Below are 17,752 nucleotides of genomic sequence, written 5' to 3' on the forward strand. Positions count from 1 at the left end.
TGTGTGTGTATATATATGCACACACACGTATATGCACATTTATATGAAAAAAATCTCCAAATCATATTGTTGAGTGACAAAGCAAAGAGTAGTGTATGTGTGTAAATAGAAACACATATTGCTATGTGCATAATATAAGGTATCCTAATTTTTTGTTGGGGGGGTGGCGGTGGGACAGAGTCTTGCTGTGTCACCTAGGCTGGAGCGCAGTGGTTTGATCTCGGCTCACTGCAACCTCTGACTCCCAGGTTCAAGTGATTCTCCTGCCTCATTCTCCCAAGTAGCTGGGATTACAGGCACGCGCCACCACACCCAGCTAGTTTTTGTATTTTTTGATAGAGATGGGGTTTCCCTGTTTTGGCCAGGCTGGTCTCAAATTCCTGGCCTCAAGTGATCCGCCTGCCTCGCCTTCCCAAAGTGCTGGGATTACAGGCGTGAGCCACCACGCCCAGCCATCCTAAAGATATCTTTAGGAAGGATACTTGAAGAATAAAAGGTGGGAGACATGTGAATATATTATCTATTTAAAAAAAAGTCATTTGTTATTTTTTAAAATTTTGGACAAGCTGTTAATGATTATACGTTATATGTATTTGGTCATATTCCCCAAATGCATGTAGATAAAACAAATCCTTTATGTGCCCAGTATTAATATTGTCTGTGAGGTGTCACAGTTCACATTAAACCCTGATCCTAGGTTTCAGATAAAGTCCTCATTTATTAGACTGTTGAAAGTTTAAACATTGAAAGTTGGCATTAAATTTAGTAGAAATTTTTAGAGCCATTCTTATTGTTCAATATTTTGGAGTGGAAGTTGATGTTTGTATCTGTATTTATGTATTGAGAATCTGGGTTTTTCTTTTTAGTCACTGACTTTCTCAAACATTTATTGAGGTATTACTGTTGACCAGGCACTGTGCTTCTATGAATTTGAAGACTTACAGTATGGGCTAATGGAGCTAGTTCCTGCACTGAAAGGTACCTAATCCTGCAAGGCAAAAATAGAAATTCACAAATAGCCTCCAGACTTCTTTTTAGGCTTAGTTTCAACTACTTTCTTTCCACATTATTTTTTAAATCACAAATGTTAATACGTTATCAATTGATTAATTTTAGATTTATCAAAATTGTACTTACCTTCTGATAATATTGCTTATATAAGTTCAAAATTGCCTAAAGATTGGGTAGGATTGGATAGCAAGAGAGTGAAAGAGAAGCATGAATGCAAATAATACTTAAGATTGCAGAATCACCCTTTAAGTAGAGTTAACTAGCACCATTGTGGGAATGCCCGTTACCAACCTACTTATATTCCCTTAAGTAGTCATTGCAGTCTGACTCTGGCAATGAAAAAAAAAAAGATCATGTTTCAGTGCACCTGTTTTCAAACTTGAGTGTGCATCCTCTGGAGCACTGATAAAACGCATCACTGGATCTCACCGCAATGACTTTCGATTCAGTCAGTGTGGGCAAGGACCCCATAATTTGCATTTCCAACAAGTGCCTGGGGGATACTGAAAATACTGGTCCAAGACCACACTTTAAGAAAGCCTGTTTTAGTGATTATGGAGACTAACTACAAAGTGAAAGTGTTCTTAGTACTCAGAATAAACTGCAAAAGGCAGGGACCATTTGAAAATGTAAGATGGAGTTTAAATCCAGTATTTAATTGTAACCCAACAAATTTCTGAGGGGTAATTCCAACTCCAAACTGCTTTTGTACTTCCTGTCTCATAAACTAGTTTTATCATCACAGACTCTTAGGCTTCTAGTGAGGGTGGAGGAATCTGGGCTCCATAGAATAATCAAAGAAGTCCAAAAAGACAATCTTGATTTCAACCCAGCATCCCAGCATCAGCCAAATGTTCTCAGAACACATTCAATTTATACAGGTTTCTTATGCAACCATTTTTTCCCCCTTATGAAAATGTTCAGAATAACTTCAGGTTACAACTTTGGCACAAAATTGCCGAAATTTCAGGTTGAAAGCATAATAACTTAATTTTTTTCTCTAGATGTCATAAAATTATCAGTGAATAGAAAGGAAAAGATTTCATGTATTTGAACATTTATAAAACAGACAAGATTTTGTCTTTACTAGCTACTTTCTGGTTCGAGAGGATGTGAAAAACAAAGCTGGCTAGATTTGCTTTCTGGATTTTTTTTTTTTTTAATTGAGGATTAAAAGAACAGCCTATCCTCAATCTCTTCAGTTAAGCTACTTCTTGACATTGCTGTGGAAGTAATGTATTTACATATTGTTTGAATATACAACTTAAAGAACGGTATCATAGCTAGAACCTTAGCTTGATTGGTGGTGTTTCTGTATATATCTGCCAGGTCTGCTGAGCTCAAGGAACACTCTGGAGATCCTTAGAAGGAAGTATTCATTGACCAGACGGGAACTGATACTGTTTCAACTGCTTATTACAGGGTATTTGAAGTTTTAAAGCCACAAACTACAATGAGAAATACCTTTACACTGTGGCCCAATACTCACTCATATGCACATACATATATTCATGAGTGCACATCTACATACATGTACATACATGTACGTATATACATATGACTGAAACTGAAGTTTCATGAAGCAATACTTATCCATACTGTGTGCAGTTAACTCTGATTATTTTCTACTCTATTCAGTTAATTTTTTAGAAATGCTAGTCAGTACCTACATTATTGATTCTGTAACCCACTGATTAGTTGCACCTTACATTCTGAAAAACACTGCTTTGGGCAAATGAAAGAGGAGGTTAGAGCATTTACAATACATGTATGAAAGGCCTGGGGACAGAGTCTCCATTGTAGGGGTTTGTTTTGTTTGGCATTTTTTGGGGAGGTGGGATGGGGGGGTCGGGGGCAGAGTCTTGCTCTCTTGCCCTGGCTGGCTTGCAGTGGTGCAATCTTGGCTCACTGGAACCTCTGCCTCCCAGAGTCAGGCAATGGCCTCAGCCTCCCGAGTAGCTGGGATAGCAGGCGCCCACTACCACTCCCAGCTAATTTGTTGTATTTTTAGTAGAGACGGGGTTTTGCCATGTTGGCCAGGCTGGTCTTGAACTCCTAACCTCAGGTGATCCACCTGCCTTTGCCTCCCAAAGTGCTGGGATTACAGGTGAGAGCCACCGTGCCCGGCCTTGTTTGGCATTTCTAAGAGGTACCCAAATGATTTTGATACTGCTGGTTCAGGATCACAATTTGAAGAACCGCAATTTTAGTGATTATAGAGACTAAATGCAAAAGGAAAGTGTTCTTTTGTTGTTCCTGGTTGAATGGCTTCCTGTAGGATGTACCCTCCTCTTCACACACACCAGGAGGCTGTCATTTCACACAGGTGTGAGTGGTGGCCACATGCTGATGCCGGCCATCACAATTATCTTTTCTAAACATAAGTCTCCAAGTAGAAATGTTTCTATCTTACCTGATCTCAAGACGCAAACCAGGTAGAAATGTTTTTGTCTTACCTGATTTCAGATACAAACAAAATTTAAAGTCCTAAAGATCAGAAGAGAAATTACCCAGAAGGAAATTCCTGGTTTTAAGTGTATCCTCTTCATTAAGTTTCTCTAAATAATTTGCTGTTTTCACAAGAAAACGGAAATGCTATGTCTCTGAGAAAGCACTCACTGATGAGGTTAACAGAGTAACCTGTATTAACAAGAAAATGCAATTGTTATACATTAGGTAACTGTTTTTATGATTAAAATTTAACTATCTAGTTAAAACTTTTTGTTGCCTAGTAACTTCATCATTTTAAGTCATTTTTGAGTAATGCTTATCAATCATATTTAAATTTTTCCAGTTAGAAAGTCAATTGTTAACAGTAAATCATTTAGCAAATTTTGGTTTTATAAACCACTCACTCCTCAGAAGATAATTTCATTACAACAATTTGAAATATTTATACTTTATTTATATTCATGTTATATTTGTATATGATGGCAATGATGTTGAATTTAAGCATGATAAATCTTGGATTTCAACTTCATAGTTAATACCCAAGAAAGTCTACATATCTCAAGAAAATCTGTCAATCCCACATAGCCTCAGGTTTCTAATCCGTTAAAAAGGAGATAATATTCCTTACCTTTCCTATTTTACAAAGTTGTTGTGAAGATAAAATGAGAATTAATATAGAAAGCCTTTATAATTCATAAAGCATTGTACTATTCCATTTTCAAATCACTTTAACAGTTCTAGGAAAGAAAGTTTCTACCATGAAACCAATTTTAATTACAGTGATAGTTGAATATATCAATCTTGACCTTTAATCTTTTAACAAAAGATTAAAAAGCCATTTCAGAGTCGAGAGAACATGCCTTGACCTATAAAGACAATAAATAAGATGATATAATTGTTCTTTTTCTTCCTGCCTTATTAGCATATAATGGAATGACAGGTTGATATTTACATTAAGAGAGAGTTCTAATTGTCCATATATATGATACTCTGTTTGGGACGTTGCATAGGTGTGTATGTAACCAACATGTCCAAGGGAGCCTCTTTTGGTTCCATGTAAATCATAGAAAAGACTCAACACCTCTTCCCATTTTGCTACATTTCAAACTGAGGTTTACCTTTTTGGCATTATCAACTGCCCCTAAATGATCCCTGTGCTCCAGCCAGTCTTGATTACTTGTACTAGAAGTATCTGCACGTGGCATCGGTTTTACTGAAGATTTTGTAGGGGAAAGCACTGTTTAGCATCACACCCTCCAAAAGATGGTCACACAAAGCCTCTTTGTACCACCTTGTTCTCCCCACTCTGTGCTTTTATTCTGCCACTGATCCTCCACCTTCAGTCTTTCCAGGTCTGGGATCATTCTGTCTCCTCTAAATCTCTCAAAATCTCTCAATGTTTCAGTGAACACTTAAACCTGAGAGCAACTCTGCAAAACAAAGAGCCATCCTATGAGAAGGACTCTCCTTTAGAAGGCAATGAGGACTTATAATAGGGAAAATGTGTTCCCTTATAATAGAAAAAATGCATTCCCTTATAATAGGGAAAATGTGTTTTTTCTTTTCTATTACATTTTTCTTTTTCACAATATGTATTGCCTTTGAAAAAATATAATATTGATGCCTTCTTTGAGCATGGGAAGAGAACACAAGCACAGCGTTTACTGGACATCATTTGACCCTCTCCTCCCCTCACCCATCCTCTTTTCCCCCTGGCTTAGGTTAAGACTTTTCCCCAAAATCTCTTTTTTGATGCTAATTTTTGGACAGATGTGGCATAAGCCTCAGGGTGGCTCGGCATAAGCCTCAGGGTGGCTCTTGAATACTTGGAGACTGTCTGCCTGTCCCTCATTCCAACAAGGCAGCATTAGCATCTTGGTGATTGGAGTTGTTTTCAGCCTGAGTTTTAGGCCACGGATTTATTGCACTGTCTCTGTCCCCAGGAGATAGGTGCCCTGTACCCTACAGGTTCTTCCTAGAAGGGTTGCTGTATCTTTGTTGGAGCTCCACTAAACTTGATATTTTTTCTCCCTGGGTGTGAAATATGACATCTCCCTTGCCCTTTCTGAATTCCTAATCCTAATTCCTGAGAAATAATGGAAGTTCCCTTCACTGCTGTAGTCTGTCACAAAATACCCATGCTTGATGTACTCAAAAGAAATAATACTCTCTGCCATACAGTATCTGCATTTTTGTTTTCTTGAATCTACCCAACAAGAACAAAGGCCAGGTGAGTGCTTGTGTGGTCATATTTTTGTCACATTTGTGACCATGCCACTTTCTATACTGGAAGCAAATTAATTGGTATACTCTCTAGCTCTCCAGGCTTAGTGTGGAGATCATTTTGCTCAAATAAAGGCAACTCCTGGGATTGTGTCTTTCAAGGATTCAAAGTTTGGTTAGGGGAGCTTACTCACAAATATATTTACTGTAACTCTCCAATTCCTCTCTGGTGCTCCGGATATTTTCTCATAGCAACCCATACACCTTCCTCTCTTTCTTCACTCACTTGAACTCATTCACAGCAAAAGTCATGGCATGGGGGTGGGTCGTCTCTATACCCTCTGATGAAATCTAATTTACTCTGAATAGGCTTCATTGTAAATCACTCTCTCAGCAAGTTAATCCAACCAGGTTTGATTTTTCTATTTATGTTCCATAGCACTTTGTCGTATGACACATTGCAAAGAGATCTTTTCATCTTCCTGGTAGTATGTGATCAGAAATCTGACATGTAAATTGGCATGTAATGTGGAAGTTCTTCACACTGCCTGAACTTTTCACTCTTCAACCTTTGCCAGGCTTTGAGACCACATATAATTCCTAAGGCTGGGAAACTTTTCATTGTCCTTTATCACTTTTCTGCCCCAGAGATCAGTCACTCGGACATTTCAGCAGTCTGTCTAAAGGCAGTGCTGAAACCCCCTCTTCATCTTCTGAAAATATGTCTGGCTTCCAGTAGCACTGAATGGAGGGTTCCCATCTTTGGCTGAGAACCAACAATGGCTCACCCCACCATTTGATCTTAACAGGAGTTGCCATAGCCTCTTATCTGATTGTGAGGCAATAGTCCAGGACCCTCATGAACCAGTCTTAATTCCCAAGCACTATGTATCCTAACATTAGATAATCATAGGGAGGAGGTGTACACTATTAGTGACTCAGTCCCAGAGTCATTTAATAGATTACATATAGACAGTGTGTCTTAGTTCAGAGAATTGATTTTTCTAATATCCATAGTCTAAAGGTTTATAAGTTTAAAGAAAAAAATGGAGAATGTTTACCATCCCCATTTTTAATGGAAAAAAGGAACTTTTTAATATTAAAAATTGGTTCTGTACCATTAAGTAAAAAAAGGCAGAAGAACATTTTTAAAAATTGAAAGAATCTAAGAGGAAAAAGAGAGGAAGGTGCAATGCTCAAGAAGAGAGATATCACTGAGGCTTTGAATTCGTCTAACTTAGGTTGTCACAAGGCCTCTTGTTAATGTGATTACAGTACTTTGCACTACAGTTGAAATTTCAATAACAAAATGATCTGTATTCTTAGAATAAAGACTATGCAGCAGAGAAATGAGCAGGAAAAACATTTTATAATCTATTCATGTCAATGTGTTTGATACGTGTATTTGAAATGTTCTAATCACATAGTGATGAAATAAAGGCCATTGTGTTCATTTCAAGTAAAAATACGGCACTATCAAGCCTTCTCCCTTAGACTCCCACCGTTAGAGCTATAATTTGAAAATATTTGTATTCATCCCTTTCATTCTCACTGCAGTGCTATCACCATTTTCTCACCTCAATCCTGGACTATTATCATAGCTTCCAAGTTGGTTTTCCTGTCTAGATTCTCTCCTATCCTACATTATATCCCAAATTATTAATAATATGTGAAGTAATGCCAGATTAATTCCGTTTCTCAAGACTTTTTAACAATGGCCCACATCCTGTATAATTGAACACTCTTAGCCATGAAATTGCAGTCTGTACATATTTACCTATCCTTAAAGGAACATTATCATTCAGCCAATTGTATTAGTTCATTTTCATGCTGCTGAAAAAGACATACACGAGACTGGGCAATTTACAAAGGAAAGAGGTTTAATGTATAACTCACAGTACAACATGGCTGGGGAAGCCTCACAATCATGGCAGAAGGCGAGGAAGAGCAAGTCACATCTTATGTGGATGGTGGCAGACAAAAAGAGAGCTCGTGCAAAGAAACTCCGATTTTTAAAACCATGAGATCTCGTGAGATCCATTCATTATCAGGAGAACAGCACGGGAAAGACCCGCCCCCATGATGCTGTCATCTCCCACTGGGTCCCTCCCACAACACATGGGAATTATGGGAACTACAAGATTAGATTTGTGGAGGGACACAGAGCCAAATCATATCACCAATCTTACCCTTCCTTGAACCTACATTATGCAATCTTACCTTGTTTGCTTTGCCTAAAATGTTCACTAACCTGCCCCTATCAGAATGCCTGGTATTATTTGTCAATTTTCTACTAAAGAACCACCTTACCCATGCTCTGTCAAACTGTAACAGCAAGAAGTAATATCCCTTCCTTCCAGTAGTATTCAGTTATTTAATTCATTCAGTTTGCCTTTAATCACTTACGTATTTTTGAAACTCTGCTAGTTTAACGAATTTCCCACTATAAGCAGCACACACCGTAGTTATACTGGAAGAGGAGTAGTTGGTTGATTTTATTCTTATACTTTAAAAAAAGCTTGAATTTTAATCACTTTTAAATTCTAGCTACCTGGTAACGTAATCATTTTCATTGCATGAAGCTATGGGGATATAATATCTTTGTTGAGGTTAGGAGCATTTCCTCAGATAATATATGAGAATATCGCATTGAACATTTGGGCCAGTAATCTTCTGGATCAGTGAGCCTACTTTTAAGCAAATGTTCCATCGGTGTTAACTGATCATCATTTCCTGTCTTAAATATGACAGTCATGAGTATTATGGTAAAACATCATTTAGTGTTAACATATATTTCTATTTAGCAGAATTTATAAATTTTTCCTAAGGAATGAACTTAACTTTTTAAGTGATCCACAATAAACTGGAAGCATGTGATCTCACCAGTCCACTTTGGGATTAGTATTTTGGGTGTCAAATGCTGATGTGTGCCATCTTTTTCTTGAGATTGGTAAACTCTCAGAAGACTGAACAAATATTTACTTAAATATCTAATCTACAATAATGGAAAATTTAACAAATCAATTTAATCTTTGAAGAGACTGGTAGAAACTTATCCTAATTCACTAACATTTTATCTAGCATCTAGCTAATTTGCACACTATCCCTCTGTCCCTCTATCCAACTCTTCCCCATATGCATAAAACTACCCCCTTGAAACTATGATAAACCCAAATCATGGGCGAATTCATAGGAGTGACATTAGTAATCCATTTGGAATCATGCAGCTAGTTAATCCTTCATATCTTTGTAATTTCAAAATTCCAACTCATTATTACTCTTCTTCCCCATTTCTGCATTATTCCTCTTGCCTCTTCCTCACCCTCACTTTCCCGCCATTGTCATAATATATTCCTGTGAGTGATAGTCTCTTCCCTTATTGTTGTCCCAGAAGCTTCTATTCAATCCACAAGCATTTATTGGGCACACTTTCCTCTTACCTATTTTAACTTTACTACTAACATGGCCCATTATACCTAGCAAAACCCATCTCCTGGCTTTATCTGAAAATTAGCATTTTTCATATATCCCTACACTTTCCTCAAAACCTTCATGACATCGCTTTTTCCCTAATTCCCACATACATTATCTACTTCCAACCTATTTTTTTCAGCCTCACTCATACCGCTCCCATATATATATGAAATGTATATTTATAGCTCATGCCCTACAAACTAGGTTTTTTGCCATTTCCCAATTATGGACACACCCTGTGCTTTTTTGACTCCTGGCTCTATTAAGTCGATTCTTCCTAGATTTCCCTTTTACCCCCTGAATACTTCCATCTTTTAATACTTGGGTTTTGAATTCAGAGAGTCAATAAACTAAGAAAATAAATGTGAATTTTGTAGGTGTTCTTACATACATTTTTTTCCAAGTAGAGAGTTCACAGTTTTCATTACATCTTCAAAAGGGTTAAAGACCCCTCAAAAGTTAAAGACTACTACTCTTCCACCTTCCTGAACTATACTTGTATTTTTGTTACAAAGAGTCTTGTTTGGTGTATTAGTCCATTCTCATGCTGCTGATAAAGGCATATCTGAGACTGGGTAATTTATAAAGAAAGAGAGGTTTAATGGACTCACAGTTCCACGTGTCTGGGGAGACCTCACAGTCATGGCAGAAGGCAAAAGGCACATCTTACATGGCAGCAGGCAAGACAGAATGAGAGCCAAGCAAAAGGGGAAACCCTTTATAAAGCCATCAGATCTCGTGAGACTTACTACCATAAGAACAGTGTTGGGGAAACTACCCCCATGATTCAGTTACCTACCTCTGGCTCCCTCCCACAACATGTTAGAATTATGGGAGCTACAATTCAAGATGAGATTCGGCTGGGGACACAGACAAACCATAAAATCTGGGTAATTATGCATTTATTCATATATATGACTATATACCCTATCTCTCTTACTGGATTGTAATGTCTATTGAATTATGAAAAATTTTTGTAATCATGATCTTTTGCAACTTTATACATGACAGTCACCCAGTTACTATGTACTTAAAAAAGAAAAAAACTGTTCTTTAAAAAATGTAATCAGGGCTGTGATCCTTTCATGAGATTGGAATTCCCTTCAATATATTTTTTAAATGAATATAATAAATGTTAATTTTTTGTATGCATCTCAGAAGTTCTTATCAGTGAGATGGTAACTAAATGACCTGGTTATCCCATTGGACTAATTAATAAGCCTTAAAGAATTCATGAGTATTTGGAAGCCGGTGGGTTTCCAAGTAGGCTCTAACATGCATGCTAAGACTGGTGTCTTCCTTGTAGAAAAACTCAGTCTTTGTTTCTTGATTGTCCTATCATTCCATGTTTCTGCCTTTCCATTCCCCGGGCTCCACAAATTCAGCACAGGCCTAAGTCGGTTAGGCAGAAGATTCCTAAAGCCAAAAGAAATACCCCTTTTGTTACCTATATTACAAAGTGACACAAAGAAGAACCAAAATTCTGAAGGTCCAAAGCATTCTGGAATGTCAGTGTATCCATTCCTGGGGAATCCAGTTTCACCCACATATTTCCTTGCCTCTTTCCAAAGTTCTTTAAAAACTGGCCAGAAATGAGAAGGCCGTTTCCTAAAAGCCTGGACTTCTAAGGAATCATCTGGAAATCTAGGACCCCACCATAAAATAACAGCTTCAATAACAGAAGCAGATCTCTGATTTTTTTTCCCCCAGAAAAAGAAGTGCTGGTTTATCCAACTGAAAGGTGCTTATTAACGAACTGAGAGCATGGACTTCTTCTTTAGTGTTGCTCAGCAATTACATATCTGGTAATTTACCTTTCATTTAAAATTATAATATCAAAAGTTACAGATCATCTTATTTTTATTTGCTAGACTGAAATCTTACCTCAAATTCTCCACACTCAAACTTTAAAGAAAATATAAGTATAATGGCAAATTAGGGTTTTGAGCAAATTCTTCCTATAAGTGAATTATAGTCACATGAATCCTTTGACTTGTTTTCTGCTCTGTTTTCTCTTTGAAAACAAAGCACTTATTGATCATGTTTTAAGAGATGTTATACCAAAGTCCTTTATAGTTTCACAGTTTAATGTTTTGGCAAAATGTTTGTTTATTCATTACATTTACATTACTCTTTCTGTAATATATCTGTTTTCATTTGTGCAGTATCACTATTTTCAAGTATAGTGATAAACTGCATTAACATCCATTCTGGCAGAGAATGTTTTAGAAGCCAGTTTACTTAATTTTGTTGTCTAAAAAAAGTTAGCAGTAGGATAAATTGTATTATATCTTCCTATGAATTAATTTAATATCTAATTTTAAGAATTTTTTAATGATTTCTTAACCTAACATATGCTTTTCAGTATTATATTTTATTAACTCCAGGGAAGAATTAGCAATGTGGGAAAACAATGTAAAATAAAATTAAAGCTATTAATTCCTAAGTTGTTTAGAAGAAAATTAGATTTAATGTTGATATAATTGATACTGAATATTCTGTGTATAAAGTGTTTTACCATAAAGAAATTGGCAACTTGGTAGACAATTAAGACTTTGCAATGGATATTACTGCATTATTTTTCTTTGGGGGGTGGCAGTATGTTAAAATTTCAAATCTTTTTCGATTTCCATAGCCAAAGTATAAGACAGTTAACTATGTTTTAAAGCTCTAAATATTTTTATAACTGCTTATACTGAATTGTTGATGTAATCAGACTGTTAAAAATAATGAAATCAATTTTCTCTCTTAAATTGCACGGTGTGATTTTTTTTCTTTTGAATTTAGCTAATATTGTTAGTATAGCTCAGTGTCCAAATACAGGGTGTTCAGTACCTGTTTTTAATGGAACTTGCAATACTTCCAGGAGTTGAAAGATAGATAACTTTAAATATGAGGTTATTAAGAGTATATCACATTTATCAGTAACAGCTGGTATTTAATAATTTCTCATGCTATGCTGAGATTTCATGGAATAAAGCTGTTTCTGTGGTTGTCCCTTCTCTTTGTTGGCTCTGAATTATTTTCTTTTCTACATTCCATTTCTGCTGTCATTTCTAATATTTCTGCCTTACCACTATATCCTAAAATATAATGTAGGGATCAGCACTACTTCTTCATATTTGGTCGTACTAATCACCCCCTACTTCCATATTTTAATACGGGATTAATGGAGGAATGTATAGATTTAGTAACTTTTGGACATTAATGAAAGAATCTTGTTCATTTGCATTAAAATATTAATGCATATTAAACTCAAAATCTGCAGTATGATTTTCCTTTCATGACAGAATAGCACTCATATTAAATACTCTTTAGGTGGGAGACTATTTAGAAAGAGAATGGTTACTATCCCACATCCTGAACTATGTAAGTCAAGAATGTTTATTCATAAGGAGAAAAATCCACCGGGGTTCCTGCTCCTCAGGTCTCCATTCTGATAATTATGGAATGTTCAAAAAAGGTTTACTTTGTGAATGGGCTTATTATTAGTGTGCATATTTTTATTTTATTCTCTGGAGGGTGGGGAAGAAGTGGGGGGAAACACATTAAGTGATAGCTATTCATTAACAACCATTGAGGAAGAAGTTGAACTTTAAAGAATCTATCAGAAATTCTCTGGTCAGCCTTTTATTACTATCTTGTCTTGAGCCCTTTTTTTAATGACATCTATTATCAGATTGAAATGGCGATTGAGACGCTGCAAAAGTCTGACGGTCTGTCCACTCACAGAAGCTCTCTTCTCAACAGCCATGTAAGTTGCCTCTTCTTCATGTACACTAATCTCTTGCTTGTTCTGCATGTGTTGCTTGCCTCTAAATGCTTGTTTTATTTATTTACTTATTTATTTTGCTTCTTAACCTTCCTTTCTCAGCCCCTTATGATCTCTGTGTCATTTAATGGCTATTTTGTACAGTGAAATATCCAAAAACTAAGAGTCTCCAGTATAATGCCTTATTAGATTTCTGTACTCTTTGGGTACAGATACAATATTTTCAAGTTAGTAACAAGTTGCCATGTATTTGTAAAAAGTAATAATAGTGATTTTCAATATTTAAAATGTTCTGGTTTGATATTTATTTACTATGAAGCAAATACTTGTAATCTGCATCCCTGTCAAACAGCCATGTCTACTTGCGTGACCGGTAATATTCTTTAAGTAGAAAAAAGATTATTAATGTCAAATCCAATGATAAACTGTTTGGAAATTATTTGTTTGCCAGTTAGACTATGTAAAGTGGGCAGTAGACAGCCCTATAGTTGAACTCAGGTCCTAAGACCTAAAGAGAAGTGAAAGTGAACCAAAAGAAAAAGGGAGACTGTCTACAAGCCATAAATTGCTAATAATTGAGATAAAAACAATTACCATTACTATTTCCTGAAGCTGTTCCCTGTTATCAGATGCAGATATCACTATGACACTGGTAAGTGTAAGAAAGATGATGATAGTTTTGTGAAATTATAAACATTTTTATCAACTGTTCACATTTGCGAAACCCATGAAAATGCTGAATAAAAATTTATTTTGTTAAGATGATTTCTGAATATATGGAAAAAAGTAAATAGACCCATGATTTAAATTTGTTTTAGATTGATTTTCTGCTAACTTAACACTAGTGACATTTTAGTAAGAATTAGAATTTCTCCCCCAACTGACAATTTGTTCTTAAATTTAGGGATAAAGTATTATGACTTCTTATTTCTTTTTCATATTTTGTAACTGAAAAGCTCGAAATTAGATCACCCAAATGAAACGATTTTTTTCAATGAACCTAAAACTTACTCGTAGAAAATGTTTTAACTGTGTTTTTTTAAATACTTGATTTTTGAAACATTTTCATTTTAAATCTTAAAATAGCACTAAATACCTCCTTATGTTCTTACACATTTGTTTTTAGATGGGATATTTTATCTTGTGTCTTTTTTCAAAGGAAAGTATCATGGAAAACAAAACCAGGTTATCCAACTTGGAGAATGCCTATAATTTTGGCGAAAAATCATACATATAAACTTAAAGATAATAACATATATTCTGGCCCTTCCTTTTGAAACAGTTTAAGAAGTATAAGTTTTTTCATTTCTGAAAATTGGTATTTAGTATGTCACTCTTTTATATTTCATAAGTATATTCCTGCTATGTTGGCATGTATCTGTGATTGTATTAAAGGCTGATTTCTTGTATACTAGGCTGCGTGTGTCGGGGGGGTGATGACCAACTTGTATTTATGCTTTGAAAATGGCAAATGAAGTTGTTCTTCCTTTTAGTCAGAAATGTGCAAGGACATAAGAAAAAAAAAAAAACCTGAAGTTTCTAGTTACCTGTTTCAGCTTTCAGACTTCCAAGTTGTGCTTTCGTATTCAACTTAGAGTTCATTTTTACTTGACATGTATAATTTAGTAAAATATGTTATGTTTAATTTTAAATTTAACTTCAGTTATTCATCTTAATATTTTTATGAACAATAATGGAAGTATAAGAACATGTTTTTTATATATTTTTAAGATGTATTTGTTGATTTGTTTGAAGCTTTTCAACTGTGTTAGAGATTTTTAAAAATTACTTTTCTCTATAGAATTCATGAAATAATGTTTAAGGTTAATAAATGTGTGAATTAAGCTGCATAAACAATGACAAATGTTTATTACTCCATGGCTTCGTTTTTTTTTTATTACATAATATGTCTGATCTTCCATACTGTTAACAACTGCCGGAACACTTCAGTATGTGGAAAGAGTGGGAGCAAATGTTGATAGTGCAGTGATAATCTTTCTCCAGCTATCCTGATTCATTTTTATTACACCTCTGAGGCACAGTGAAGTTCATTCAAAATTATATTTATAGTCAAATATTTAGAAATACAAATGATTCTACGGATGGTTTATAAACAGTGGAGAAAGGATCAGTGCTTCTGCTGACTAATCAGTGAGGTTAGTTTCTTCCTAAACGCAGAAGAAGATCCGGTTGTCTTTTTCCTCCTTGGAAATTTGAGGATGCTTTTAATGTTTCTGAGATTTATCAAAACAGCTGGAATTTGCTAGTGCATGCATTCTGGTTGATAACTACTTGCTAAAGATATTTTACATTCTGTGAACCTAACTGGTGATTTTATGTTGCATAGAATTTTTTCAGTGGAGAGATTGGGTTTTTTAAAAAAAGTGTTATTAATATTTTAAATGTCAGTAAACTATGCTACCTTTATTTCTCACTACATAGGGCATAATATAGAATTATTTGAGGTTTGTGGGATTCTGTAAGGTGAACATGAATTCCACTTTATGATGATTAGTTCCCTGATTTATCACTATCTCCACAGGATCAATTTTATTATGTAAAAAAAATGGGAGAAATTATTGATAATTTGCATCCCATATTTTTCCTGTTTCTAAAGAGGGGTGTTAATCATGACTTTTGAGGTGAAAAGTCTATTCTCATTCTATTTTGGAATATGGGTAAGCAAAGATTTCCTATTTTCTCTTTCTATATTTGCTTATTCACAGTAATTTTAAAAACTCTTATTAGGACTAAATAAGATAAATAATCCCCTCTCAGCAGAATCCAACTTGATTGCTTTGCTTTATACCTTTCCACACATTAGAAAATGGGGTGGGGTATTGAATTCTTATCCCATTTTCAACATATTCTTAAGAGAATTAACATGGTGGGAGTTATTTTAGTACCAGCATCTGTAATAGGCAGTTAGCAAATCTTTATTGTAAATGATAGTTCCAAGAAAGTAAGGATTTTTGTATGTTTTGTTCACCGGTGCATCCCTAGTGCCTAGAACGGTACCTAGTACATCATAGATACTCACTAAATATTTGCTGAATGAATTAAAAGAAACAATAAAAGGGATCAGGCCTTATGTTACCTTCATTATTTTAGGAATTCTAGGATGCCATTGCCAATCATGTATACATTTATTTGGAGACTCATATTCATTGTATTGTTTCCTTTGTTTTCAAGTTTGCTTCTAGTAGATGTATACGTGAACATTGTTGGTAAAGGGTGGTCTTGTTCTGGTATTCCATCTGAGTAAAGAATATATGGCCACTCTGTTATTTCTCTACAAGCAGCCTTCAGTTTAAGAGTAAATAACTCTTTTTTTCTCTAAACAATCTCATCTTTTAAAAAGTTCTTGCCAAGAGTGACATTGTTTGTCTCCTGGTATTTTAGAATGGTTCTTTGTATTTGGCTTTACAGAATTCTATTAGTCTGATAATTTTTTATTTAAATATTTTTGTTTCTTATTTTTTTATATATGAAGATGCTATAGGTAAGTGATATATAGTCTGCCTAAATCAAATTTGAATATCTAATTATTTTCATTGCAGACTTAAGATTTTTTTATACTTTTTCTTGGTGTTAATTAATACAAATTAGTATTTAATGGTTGTGGTGTGTTCACTTGTTTACGAACTACTTATTTTACATTGTGAATTTGAATTCAGAAATGTTGTTAATTGTCCCCAATAATCGCATAAAATTTAAGGTTGTACATTTCTTTAAAATTCCATTTAAAGTTTATGAAAAGCTCTAGCCATCTATTTTATGTATTTCTCACAATCTGGCAAATAATTACTTCATGTTGTTTGCTAGTTTTAGCTACCAAAATACATTCAGCTCAAAGCAAAACCTTGTTTTTTTACTCACTTTTCATTGACTTTGCTGTATTGTAAATATAAGTTATTACAGAAATAAGGCCTGTCAAAATGCATATCATTAGTAAACTGAAATAAAAATGAATCCTGATGGGTAATAATCCATCTGGGAAAAAATGACAAATGTTACATTTAGATGTTAATTGGGCAGTGCAATATTTGTTTATTTTTATTTGTCAATCAGGATTTCCCTTTGGGAAAAATAGGAACCATTCATCTTTAATCTATCTTGATTAATACAGATTAAATGCAGAGGTTGAAAGATGCAGTTATCTTGGTTTCCACCCTTAAATGAGTATATGTTAGTTCATTAGTAGAATAATCAAGTTTTAAAGATAAAGGTTAAAAGTTCCTATGTTATTTTATGGGCTTTTGAAATAATTCCTTGTTATTTTACGGGTTTTTGAAGTCAGGAAACATTTTACAAGACATTTTATAAAAGAGCAAAACAAATAATAATTGTTTAGTTCTAAATTGCTGAATGTTAAGATTGGGGAATACTAATGTCCAAATACATTGTATTAAAGACAAAACCCAAGGAAGCAATATTTAACAGGCATTAACTTCCCTTGGGTAGCTCATGGAGCCTGTGCCTTTAGGTTGCACTTAAACTTACACAAAAACTTAACTGCCAAGTTTCTCTTACAATTAATGTAATGCTTTCTAATACTATGTTTTAGACACAAATGTCTGATTTATAATTCCATCACTGTATCAAAACGTAAAAGTTAAATACTGGCATATAGGATGGAGATTATAATCCCCAGCCAAAGTCTTATCTGGTGGATCCTTTTAAATCAATTTCTGTTAATACAGTGAATTTCTAGGAGATAATAGCCCGAGGTGGGGCAGTTGTTGGCAGTCTTCCTAGCTGGGACCTGCAGGGCTACAGCAAATCCATCTCCATCCTTTCAGGGCTTTTACCTCCACTTGA

The 17,752-nt window shown here is 34.9% G+C and overlaps 1 protein-coding gene across 2 annotated transcripts in view; it reads left to right on the forward strand.

The window, feature by feature from the left end:
• The window catches only part of RFX3 (regulatory factor X3), a 310,728-nt gene that overhangs the window by 209,576 nt on the left and 83,400 nt on the right, over positions 1 to 17,752 (forward strand). Inside the window, exon 5 of one of the 2 annotated variants that reach the window (XM_028835189.2) lies at positions 12,839 to 12,913. The exons of the other annotated variant lie outside the window; for it this stretch is intronic. Coding sequence (XP_028691022.1) covers positions 12,839 to 12,913 — 75 coding nt within the window. The remainder of the gene's footprint in view (positions 1 to 12,838; positions 12,914 to 17,752) is intronic. 2 annotated transcript variants of the gene reach the window in all.

Source organism: Macaca mulatta, chromosome 15, assembly GCF_049350105.2.
Source record: "Macaca mulatta isolate MMU2019108-1 chromosome 15, T2T-MMU8v2.0, whole genome shotgun sequence".
Classification (NCBI taxonomy): domain Eukaryota; kingdom Metazoa; phylum Chordata; class Mammalia; order Primates; family Cercopithecidae; genus Macaca; species Macaca mulatta.